The sequence below is a fragment of the Siniperca chuatsi genome, linkage group LG4, assembly GCF_020085105.1.
Source record: "Siniperca chuatsi isolate FFG_IHB_CAS linkage group LG4, ASM2008510v1, whole genome shotgun sequence".
NCBI lineage: Eukaryota > Metazoa > Chordata > Actinopteri > Centrarchiformes > Sinipercidae > Siniperca > Siniperca chuatsi.
The window spans coordinates 27,346,649-27,358,683 of NC_058045.1; the positions used below are offsets into that span (position 1 = coordinate 27,346,649).

General features: G+C 37.0%; 1 protein-coding gene and 1 long non-coding RNA gene across 3 annotated transcripts in view; one reads left to right on the top strand and one right to left on the bottom strand.

Moving 5' to 3' along the window:
* LOC122874489 overlaps positions 1–12,035 on the bottom strand; it is a 61,840-nt gene that overhangs the window by 25,064 nt on the left and 24,741 nt on the right. The gene's annotated exons all lie outside the window — the stretch shown is intronic.
* Positions 5,994–8,928, top strand: admb (adrenomedullin b). Of its 2 annotated transcripts, XM_044192404.1 has the most exons (5): positions 5,994–6,130; positions 6,503–6,618; positions 6,821–6,946; positions 7,439–7,694; positions 8,044–8,928. In XM_044192404.1, exons 2-5 carry the CDS (start codon positions 6,515–6,517, stop codon positions 8,053–8,055), a joined length of 498 nt encoding a protein of 165 aa, XP_044048339.1. In that variant the 5' UTR covers positions 5,994–6,130; positions 6,503–6,514; the 3' UTR covers positions 8,056–8,928. The 2 variants fall into 2 exon arrangements, with proteins under 2 accessions (XP_044048339.1, XP_044048338.1); XM_044192403.1 differs by having other exon boundaries at positions 7,439–8,928.

Below are 12,035 nucleotides of genomic sequence, written 5' to 3' on the forward strand. Positions count from 1 at the left end.
GTTGCAGTCAAGCGGCAGCCGCTGGTGCTGAAAAGTGAAGCCAATGTGGAAGTGCCTAAAACCTGCATTCTTTGTAATGGCCACTGGTTGCAAAAAGAAGTCAGATTGTATAGAAGTCTATGAGAAAATGACCCTACTTCTCACTTGATTTAATACTTCAGTAAACACTTTCCTCATGAGTTTATGGTCTCAATCGCTAGTTTAAATTCTTCTTCAATACAGCATGATGTTCATTTAGAAAATTATGATCCATTTAGAGTAAAATAGACTATACAGCAGGGTATGCTTTAGGGCGTGGCTACCTTGTGATTGACAAGTCGCTCCCACGGAGACCTATCAATCAGGATAGAGGCGATGCGTAGGATACGCATATGCACTGTGTACATTTCAGAATCAGAAATACTTTATTGATCCCCGAGGGGAAAATCTTTAAACTAGCCGTGAACTTGTTTTTGGGTGTTGTCGTTTTTGTCTAAGAACATTGACCCTTTCACAATGTGTTTTCAGTTCATGAAAGTTAATTGTAACATTTTGGTCTAAAAATGTCTTGTTCAGCGTTCGGTTGTACTAAAAGACACTCTAGGAGTTGGCTGTTTATTTTTTGTCAGTAAGTACATTTTGTTTAAAGCCTGTTTTTCTAGCCAAAATTAGCATCCCAATTAATAATCACAGTTAACGTGAATTATGGAAGAGGAGACCTTGCTAACACTAGCGTTAGCTGATACCTGCTCCACCCGGTCACTGGTTGCAAAAAACCAAGGTGGCGACAACCAAAACGCCAATCTCGAGGCTTCAAAACGGTAGTCCACAAACCAATGGGTGATGTCACGGTGACTACTTCCACTTCTTTTATACAGTCTATAGTTGCAGTACATAAACGACTCATTACGAAGATGAATGCACAGTTCTTAGGCAATGCAATGATTTTGATTTGATGTTCTCGTCATCCTTTTCTTGGATTACTTTTTATTCTAGTGCACAGTATTTATTCACACAATTTGGCCAGTACATTGGCACCAAGAACACTGGTTTACCTGTGGTAATATGGCATTAGGGATACTTTCCCTTAATCCAAAGACCAAATGCCTTTACTTAAGGGCACAAAACATAAATAACACATTGGCCAGGGGTCCCTATACTTTTTCTAATGAGGGCTAGCTGCTAGATCCCTGTCTTTTAGAGGGCCGGAGTCTGTCAGTTACAGTAAAAAAAAAAAAAAAAATACAGTACATGTCATGGATCACACCATACTTAACTTAGTTGAACATAAACCTAAACATGGCATCTAATGTTGTATTTTGATGTGTTTATATACCATTGTATGTACTGTTACACTCTTAATATGGTGACAAAAAGATTGCACCTTGCAAGAAAGCAGCGTTGAGGCCCGAGGAGTCAGGGGCCAGGGCAATACAGACTATGTAACACTTTATATTTATTTTTTATTTTTGTTTTTTAAACATGGCAAACCAGTTACGAGACATTTTTATAAGGAACTTCTCTTTTTTGTGCTAAATTTTTATTGATATTTAAACAATTATATAGGGGTGGGGTTACAACTTGATCGATCACAAATAAAAGAGATGATAAATATAATCACAAATGTCTATGCATTAATCAGCACAAAATTGATAAGGAAGCAGCAGAAAACAAAGAAAAAGAGAGCGTTTGTTTTTAGTCCCCCCAAAATTGGACTTTATATGCATATAGGCTACATGTGTTTTACAGCTGCATACCTGCATCTTTCTGAGAGTGAAATCTGCCACAGCAAGATCATATCAGTTATTGGCAATTGAATACAATGATGGTAAGACATTCTGAAAATACAGATGATTGTCTGAGCCTAGTAAACACCGAACAAAAAGCTACAGTTCAGATAGTTCTGTTATTTCTCTCAAACCATATCAGTCAGGAAGACGTGGAACATTGCCTTTCCCTTGGGCAAATTGATATTTTCCACCTGTAAACGGTAAATATCTCATCCTGTATTTTTCCCCACACAAAACAGCAGATACTGTGATTTTCCGTTGTTTGGAAAGGAACTTAGGAATGTTTGGGCCTCACATTTAGGCAAGTGCATATCACTCAGTGCATTTCCAGGGAGTATTCTCTTTCAGACCCATGAAGAGCACCATAGTACTACATACCAGAGGAGCAGAGAGTTAATAAAATCCCTATAATCCCTGCCTTTCTATCTCAGTAGTAATAAAAACACAGAATGAAATGTGGAACTATAAATAGACACTAAATATCTAATAATATCACATAATGGGTGCCTGCCAATGTTGAGCTTACACTGTGCTCTACTGACCCGACTGCAGAAATCAATCACAGCTTCATCCATCCCCTAACTAAACACCATATTGTCTTGATTTCGTGTATATGTAATGTCATGTAAAAGCTATTCTTGCAGCAACATCTGATATGGATACAAAAACTATTTATAAAAAGGTAAGTGGTCAGATAGATTTTGTTTGATCATGAGCATACTGTTTTGGAATAATGAAATTCTCCAGCATGACGCGCGCCATGCAAAACAGATACAGGGCAAGCAATTGAAAAGGTGGAAAGGATCATGTTAAAACACAGATCACTGATTCACCTTTTTGGCCCGTGAAGTGTACTGTGTTGTTGCCATGACGGCGCTGTGTGTATCTATTCAAGGCATCCAAATACATTACTCATGTGCTCCTATAGACCCATCAAACCTTTCTGTGGCAATGGGTTTTGTAAAGTCATATCAAAACAGACCTGACATTGGCACAATTTATTATACAACTGTATCCTACGGACATGATGATTGGATGATGATTGTGGTTGTAGCTGTATGCAGGTCAACACAAGTTGGAGGCAAAAGATTCTGAACAAACTGGGAAGGACTACCATTACTTGTCAATTCAGTTCATTATAAGACCAGAACGTTAAATGTGCCAATTCATAAAGGTTAGTCTATAATTTCAAGCGATTTGTTAGGGCGCTGTCACACTTGTAGTTTGGTTCATTAGGTCCAGTACCAAAGGAAAATATGATATATTGTTGACTTTTAGTTCTGGTCCGGTTCATGATCACAGTTTGTTTAAATTTTATTTTAAAGAAACAAACCAAGAGCCGTACACATCAAGTCATACACATTGACAGATAACTCATTGATTGGGTCATACTGCATCATCAGTGCTACCATGGAGCCAAGTGGGGAAATCAAATTTCAGTGACTGACAGCAGGTCATGCACCACTTTAATGCTTCTTATGTGTCTATTTATGTTCTTTGGTGTCACCAAAGCTCACAAAAAATTAGTGTTGTCACGATACTAGAATTTCTAACTTCGATACGATACCTTGAAAAATATCGATATTCGATACCATTTTCGATACCAGGGAGAAAAAAACTGCCACAATATTAAGGGGTTATTTTTTTATTTAAAGCTAAATATAACAAGTCTAGAACATATATTTTACATTAACAAAACTGTCCTGAGGTAGTGCACTTGTTCAAAAGCCTCTCAGATTGCATTACATTCAAAAACCAATAAAGTGCAAGTAAAAAAAAAGTGCAATCTTTTGTATTTCCAAGTAAAATCATTTTATCAAAAATAAAATATACTTAAACTTCAAGCAAAAACAAAATCAGTGCAATCTTATGCATCAAGTATCAAATTAGTAAACAAAATAATTAAATTGAATCTGTTGCTGCAGTTTTTGACCACACTTTTAAAATTAACTGAATGAACTAATCTAAGACTTAACTTAGGTTAATGGTAATAGATATTTGTTAACATGAATAAGCAATGAAAAATACTTACAAAACATTTGTTAATCAAAGTTAAAAGTTGATTTAAACTAACATTCACTAATACATGTACTAATTAAAATCCAAAGTTCTATTTGTTAATATTTTTTCATTGGACCAGAGCTAACATGATCCGTTATATTTTTATTACCTAATACCTACTGTTATCAAAGATTAAAATATACTGTAACAAATGCATTGCTCATCGGTCATAAAAGCTGGTTAATACATTAACGTTATTTGATGAACAGATTTAAACGCAAACGTGCGTGCATCACACGCGAAAACAGTGCTCACTGGATCGACATGAAGTCGTCAAGTCACCTTTATTTATATAGTGCTTTTAACAATACAGATTGTGTCAAAGCTCTTAACAGTATCAAATTGGAGGATAGAGTGTCAGTAATGTATAATAATAATACCAACCTCGAGAAATTCTTTATACAGATCCGGGTGTCGGTCTCTCAGGTGCTTTGCTATATTAGTGGTGTTAGCGCCTTTTGTTAGCACTGTTCTGTAGCATCTCTTGCATATTGGCTTGCTTGTGTCCTTCGGCTTTCCATGTTCATTTGCCTCATATGCAAAATATTTCCAGATAGCACTCCTGCTGTGTTCCTTATCAACCAAAGCCGGTCGCGCGGGCGTTGCACTCGCCATCTTTCCATTCACTTCACTTTTGCTAACCAGAGCGAATCAGACGAGTGCGAGTGCGCGTGTGGTGGTCGTCAACGCGCCTTTGGAGAGAAGTGAAAGTGCGGCTAGTATCGATACTTCGGGAAATTAGTATTGGTACCGTTCAGATATTTCAGTATCGATATTTATCAAAATATCGATATTTTTGACAACACTACAAAAAATAAGCAATTATAAGCAGTATCAGACTGCAAATTGACTTCATGTTGTGAATAATGACAAACAGGCAGAGAAAGGACAAAAAAGAGGCGTCTTGTACAGCAATATTATGGCGGGTATTGCCATAGGATCACTACATCACGCACTTTTTAAAATGGACCACCATGCCCTTCAAACATCCACCATCAATTTTATTGTGTGAGACAATTACACACACACAATAGCATTATAATGCTTATACTACGATCATTTCCCACAGAAACCAAAAACAAAAACCTAAAATCATCAATTTTTTTTAACCTCTATTAACTAATGAGTGTTTTTCGTGCAAATGTGAATTAGTTTATCTATAGGTGAATTAATGATTAATATATTGTAAAGCATCTGTATTTTACATATGGTTACTTGTAGTCCAACACAGACTTGCATTGGACTAATTGACTAATTTACACAAAGTGCAGTCAGTTCTTCAGGATAATACTCAAACTTTACATAAAATGTAATAGGCTATTCATTTTCAATACATTTCTAAAATAGGGAGCCTTTTGCACTTTTGATGTCTCTCAATTTCTGCTCTGAAAATTACACTGTAGCTAACAAGGACGACCTTAATGCATGTTAATCTTTACACATGCAGAACACACTGCCCTTGTTTATAATGCTTGGAAGTAACTACCGGTGGGTGTAAGTAACACTCAGAATGATTAAAATGGTCATCTGGAGGTGCACAAGTTCAGTAAAAAGCACAAGTTCCTTCCTTAAATTTACACAGTGCATGCAGTTGCCATAACAACACAGTGCTAGTTTAAATATACTTTACCTTTTGTAGCGATTAAAATCACAGATGGCTAACCAAAAACACATCTCCTTTAGAGTTAATTGAGCTATTAACATTTACACCCAACTTAACTGCCTTAAAGCATGCATGGCCAATGAACGCACTAGTATAACTCCCAAAACAACCAGTTTCGAGAGAAATATTAAAAGACCCTTAAGAAAATATGTAAATAGACTTGATGCACATAAGTCTCCCATTTGCAGAGCCAAAAATAAACCTTTGGAAGAGAAAAAAAAAGTGCTCAATTTACAAAATCCTGAAATGCTTAAAATCAATGCTTTCAACACTTTCTTGAACGAAAGGGGTGTATTCAATTAGAATTAAGATTTACACAAACTAATAGGCATTTTTGGGATTGCTGACTTGATCATAATCTCTATCTGCGTGTTTTTGGTTTGACTGTCTCCATGTGGGGTGGACGGGGTTGACATGAACTGTCCCACAGTCCCTCCCACTGGGTCTGGCATTCAGGTACAGCTCCCTCCCTCCCTCTATAAAGCCTCTCATGTTAGCAGTGTAAACTTCAGACTTCAACTCATGGTAAACTCTTTACAGCTTTGGAAAAAACACCTAACTCTGCTAAACAGTACACAACACACTTGGATGTGCATCATAAATTCTCTACATCACATTACAAGATAGTCAGTCTGAGGTAAGTGATTTTTTCCACAATTTTAAGTTTAAGATTACTAAGATTGCTAAAGAATTCTTTAGGTATTTAAGAATGTAAATTGATGTCCTGTCAAATTTGGGAAAGGAATTTCAAGGACTAGGAGTTGAGTGAAGATTTTCATTTTTATTCAGTGATTCTGGTTGTACTGATGACTGGATGTTTCTTCAAATAACCTGCCTTACAAATCCACTAATACTGATTTGTAATTGACAAACCAACTGACTGACTCTTAACCACCATGTTGTGGCTATGCAATTGCCAATTCAATGTCTTACACAAATCAAACACCAGTTGTGGCAGCAGTTCAGAGGTAACCTCCTAATATAATGTCTTTATCTTTACCACTGACAGCTCCCAGCCAAAATGAGATTAGCCCTGCAGACTGTCATTTGCTGCTGTGTTTTCACTACTGTCCTGCCACTGGTAAAAGGTACCCCAGGGGAGCTCAACACCAGTCTGAAAAAAAGGTGAGCTGCCTGAACAACAAGTACTGTGAGAACATTGTGTTCATTCTAGGGAAAAAGTCCTTTAACATTCAAATCAGGTGCTCGCCTTTAATGACACTTGATATAAATATCTCCTGTAAGTTAATGAGAACAAGTGAATATCCCAGTAAAGTCAGAGAATTTCTGTTTCTGCTATCACAACCTCTTCTGTCCTTCATGGCAGGTTTAGAGTATGGCTGCAGAGCCGTATGAAGAGAGACCTGCACAACAGCTTAGTGACAGACAAGGACCGGCTCTCTGACATCCATGTTGGACCACAGCAGGACGGCAATGTCTCACCTCCATCAAGGTAACAAGAAAAGATGCATTTGGGGGCATTTTTGGCTTCATTTGATAGTTGACAGTGTAGAGATAGATAGGAAACGTGGGGAGACAGAAAAGAGTATGAAATGCAACAAAAGGTTCCCAGCTGGAATCGACCAGGGGCATCGCAGTTATGTGGTATGCCTCTTAAACATTAGGATACCAGGAGACCCCCAAAGCACTGCATTTATTAAGCATTTGAAGGTGCCACAGATGTTGTCTGATACCACAGGAGTTACAAATGAATTGCAAATGAAATGTCCACCATGTGAGAAAAGAAATATTTTTAATAAGGTTAGTATCTGAAGACTGGATGATCTATCCTCTATTGCACTGATCAATTCACATGAATTTAGATAAATCTTGATGACAATTTGGATTTAATCCCTGTCAACATATTGTGTGTTGCCAGGTCAGATTTAACAACCCTGGAAAGCAGTCTGAAAATAGAGCATAAATGTTTCTTTTCCTTTTCCAGCTTTCGGATATGTCCGATATCAGCAAATATCAGACCCAGGAGGTCAGCATCATCCCAATCATCCGTCTGCTTCCTAGTCACATGTGCATATCATGACCTGGTGTACCGACTGCAAGTTACTAGCAACAGGCAAAATCAGGAAAATGCTCCCGATAAGAAGATTGGCTCGAAGGGTTACGGGCGGCGCCGCCGCTCACTCCAGGATGTCACTCAGCTTCCCCCCCAGACCGAGGGCAAAGACGGAGCACTGAAGCTGGTCAGCGAGTCCACAGACACAAAAGTACACGCACAATGGTCTAAGACAGGAATGGAAAGGCAAAAGAAAGTCCTTGTTGGGGTCATTTGCTCACAGCAGATGAAGATAAGTCCCCCCAGAGGTTTTATTCCACAGATTTACAACTAGATATGTAGAAAGAATGGCTGCTACATCTGTACAGTCCATCAAAAGGGAGATTTTCTCAGATCACTAGATGAAAGACAGATTCTAATAATAGATACTGTTTGTATATGCTTAGGTGCAGGTGTGTCTAAACAAGTGTGTGGACTTAAGGATGAATTCAAGTCAGATCTGTGCGACTTGACAAGAATGTCTGTCTCTTCTTCAGCTTCCAAAGTGAGCTTGGCAGCTGAGATAGAAGACAATCCCTGAAGATCTTCTCTGATATACCCATGAACGGAGGAGGAACCAAGGCCGCGACAGGAGAGGATTTTTTTCTCAAGAAACTGACATTACTAGACCCCAAACTGCGGCAAACAGGATCCTTTCACAAGTGAACTGAATCTGGTGAAGTGCAATTCATACAATATATGCCTATACATGGTTAAAAATGTGTCATTATCAGCTTGTATATAAGGATATATAAAGCTACCTTATATTTAAACATGCAATACAACTATATTTTTATACATCCAAAATACATATTGAACATGTCTCTTTTTGGATTTTAACTTCAATGAAGTGTGTATCTTAACTAAATAATTATCTTGTCCTGTATTCTTCATGTGAATTAAGTCTCACTGTGATGATTATATCTTCCTGGAAATTAATCATATTTGAGATGTTTTTAAGTTGCCAGGTATTCCTATCACCATTCAACCAAACACCTTTAAAGTGATGGAGAGCCTGTTTTTGTTATGAAGCTGAAGGACTGATGAGGTAGTAAGTGTTGTGCTGCCATCTAGCTTTACAGTAGGCAACATGTAACAAATGCAGGCCAAGCGGTTCAAAGTCAATGCAGCTTCAACAAAGCACTTACTGTGGTTATGTTAAATGTTTCATCTTAAAAGCCTAATTTTGTATCTGCTTCTTTATTTGAATGTAATAAATCCTAATTTACTCATAATTCAGCTGAAATTAGGCTACTTGACATGTTATTAGGTAACATGATTTATGTCTTGTTATGGTGAACATGACAGGAATTGTAATAGTTTGCATCTGGCTGCGGTGTTCTTGCTTCAAAATAAATGAACGAATGCAACCATGAAAAGAACATTATTTGGTGACCTAAAATTAACTATTCTGCTTGTGCATGTGTTTGCTAGTGTTAGGAGGCCCATAGGCAACACAGTATATGTGCCTTACCATTTTATAATGGTATGTGTAGTAAAATCTGATTAAATCCTGAGTCTTGTAAAGTCCAAAATATGTGAAACAATGGTGCACATTCCGTTCTAAAAATACTACATGTTTTATTAGCTGCTGAAATTAAATTTGTCTTGGGTTCCTAAAATTGCGTAATCACAGCATTACAACAAAATGAATTATCTTTTGGCAAAGATAATTCAAAGATAATTAGTTTTGATGAATGGAGAGAAAGGAGCAGTGTGCTCCTCTACAAACCAGGAACACTCAAATGAGGACTAAATACAGATATTAATCACTATGGAATTTGACCTCCACCGATGTGCAGAGTGGTCACGCTGTCCTGAAATTACAAACAATTTTATCATAAATCTGATTATTTTCATTAAAACATCAAAACCTCCCCATTGGAATGAGTAGAATATTACATAAAATGTATGGTTGAAGCCTCTATGACTTTGCAAATGTTTGTTTGCAAAGAAATTCAAAACAAAATAAGTAAATCCTTTAATTAAATCAATAACTAACGATTTCTTCAAATGAGAATCGCCTATTCTTGTTTGTATTTGTAATAAAATGTTTTCTGTGATACTTTTCTTCTCTTTGCAAAGTCCATCCATAAAATGCATTTTTAATGTGACTTTTTTATTTATTTATTTATTTATTTTAAATAACATTGTGCGCAGTAACTACAACATGAATGTAGCGCTGTTCAGAACTATTTGGCTCGACTGAACAATTCACCATACATATAATCTATAAGGCACCATTTAATGCAATACATTTTCAACATCAACTCTTGCTTAGTTCTTTCGCCAAGTGGGAGATATTGTAGCCCTCATAAATGCCTGATATCTCCCACTCATAATAAGAGGTAGGCTGATAAATTGGTCATGGTGATATGTCAGTGATATTAGCTTACTGCAGATATATTGTATCGGTGTATATGTCGGCCAATAAGTAACACAAAATGGCAGTACAGAAATGCCAAACTAGGTTTGAGGTAGTTTAGAAACTGTCTACATTATATAGCTTGTCAACCAGAGAGCACTGACAGGGTGATTGCTCAACTGCAAAATGTATGTATGTTGGTCACAATTCTTTAAAAGAAAGAAAAAACTAATCTAAGGGATCCACATTAAGACTGTTTTTGTTTTTTTAAATGCAAAGCATAAACAAACAAACGAGTAATCGGCCAATATATCATCATCTTTTTAAGTCGTCAAATATCAGTATTGGTCTCAAAAATCCAGTATCAGTTGGGCTATACTCATAATTACAACTACAAGTATGACATAAATGCCCCCCCAGTTGTCTGCTCATATGTAAGGTCTGCATGACACGTACTGGACTCCCAGAGAAATCGCTGCCATGATTTTAAGTGCCACCTTATTACTTTGAAAACTGTACTTCTGTAAAAATCAACCCTTCGAGGAAGGAGGAATCAGGTGAACGATGATATACACTCAAGTGGCAGGTCTTACACTAATCACACCCCAGAGTATAATGCAAATTTTTTGTGCCTTTATTGGACAGCCAGTAGAAAGCAACAAGAAACATTGTGGCATCGAGTGTGTACATAACGTAGTTACTGCTTTTAGACTATAAGGCCACCAAAACTCTTGTAATATAATAACTTTAAAGCAGTTTGCTCAACATAATTTAAATTGACCAGTGTCTTTATTAAGATATGATGTAAAATACTAGAATATTAAATATTCTAGAAAATTCAATATTCAAGAAATATTGTAACAATGGAAAAGTTAAGGCATAAGTATACAGAATTCAAATTCTGATCCAGCCATCCAGGGGCCATGAGAGGGACTTCACTGACAGAAGATTTTCCTTTACTGTCCACATGGTGGTGTTGTAAGCCTTACTCCACCTCTCTGGAGCCACCTGAGCCCCAGCTTGCATAGGATACTGTAGGTAGCCCACTGACAAATGTGTAGCACTGATGTTTATTAGCTTTCATTACATTGACAGAAAAGCTTTCCCATAATTTGTTTTGGCAAAGTTACTAAGTATCCTTTACTCATTTAATAAAGATCCCTTTCCCTTACTGCATCTCTCTAAATGAGAAGCACTATACCAGTATAATTTGTACAGTAGGTAGATAAGAATTCAGAAGTTATTGATCCTGAGGTGGGATTTACCTTGTCAATACTATGTATAGTTTTGATAAGTTAAGGTAACTATACAATAAAAAGGTCAACAGTGTTTCCCACATTAAGACTTTACTTGGGCGGGCTGCCCAGTTATATTAATGGCCGCCAAAGTATTTGACCCATTATAGCATTTTTAAGTGTTATTTTCTTTATCTGTACGAGACAACGACATCTGCGATCAATTAATAATAGACAATCGCCCCTCGCTCGACCCCTCCTGTGCGGCACATGCTCTGCAGAGAGACACGTAGAGAGTCTACTGTTTAATGTAGGCCTACTTATACTTGTTTTGTAAAAGCCTGTGAGTGCACCTGTTAGTTTGGAACATTGTAATACGTTACATCATTAACAACAAGCCTCCTCCACACGAGGCTCACCTGCTGTTGTGAAAACATAATCGCGGGTGAAAAAAAAAATAAAATAAAAAAAAATAAAAAATCAACAGAGCAGTTACATACAGGGAGAGAAAAACAGAGGCGGGGCAAGCAGGTGTGCAGTAAGAGACAGAGGTGTAGGTGTGTGCGCGTGTGTGTTGGGAACAAAACTCAGGGGAAAAGCAAGGTGAGCAGATTAAAGTAGTTAACACTAAAATAAGGTGGAGAATTAAGTAGAATTAAAATGGTGAAATAAGCAATTTATATATATATTTTCAATAGACAAATTGTGACCATGACCTGTGCCACATGTCAGTAGCTCTTTTCTGTGATTGTCAAAACTTCCTTCTCTCTTTAAATGGATCAGGAAAACCCTAACCATTAAAAAAAGGCTATGTCTTAAAATTTAGATAAAACATGCTATTTATCTAAATACTATCCGACACAGGTCTTTATTTTTTGTGCAATCATTA

Excerpts from the sequence above, each read along its gene's own strand:
- admb (XM_044192403.1), top strand. The coding sequence starts at position 6,515 with ATGAGATTAGCCCTGCAGACTGTCATTTGCTGCTGTGTTTTCACTACT. Across the intron at positions 6,619-6,820 it reads AACACCAGTCTGAAAAAAAG|GTTTAGAGTATGGCTGCAGA; the intron begins GTGAGCTGCCTG and ends CCTTCATGGCAG. Across the intron at positions 6,947-7,438 it reads AATGTCTCACCTCCATCAAG|CTTTCGGATATGTCCGATAT; the intron begins GTAACAAGAAAA and ends TTCCTTTTCCAG.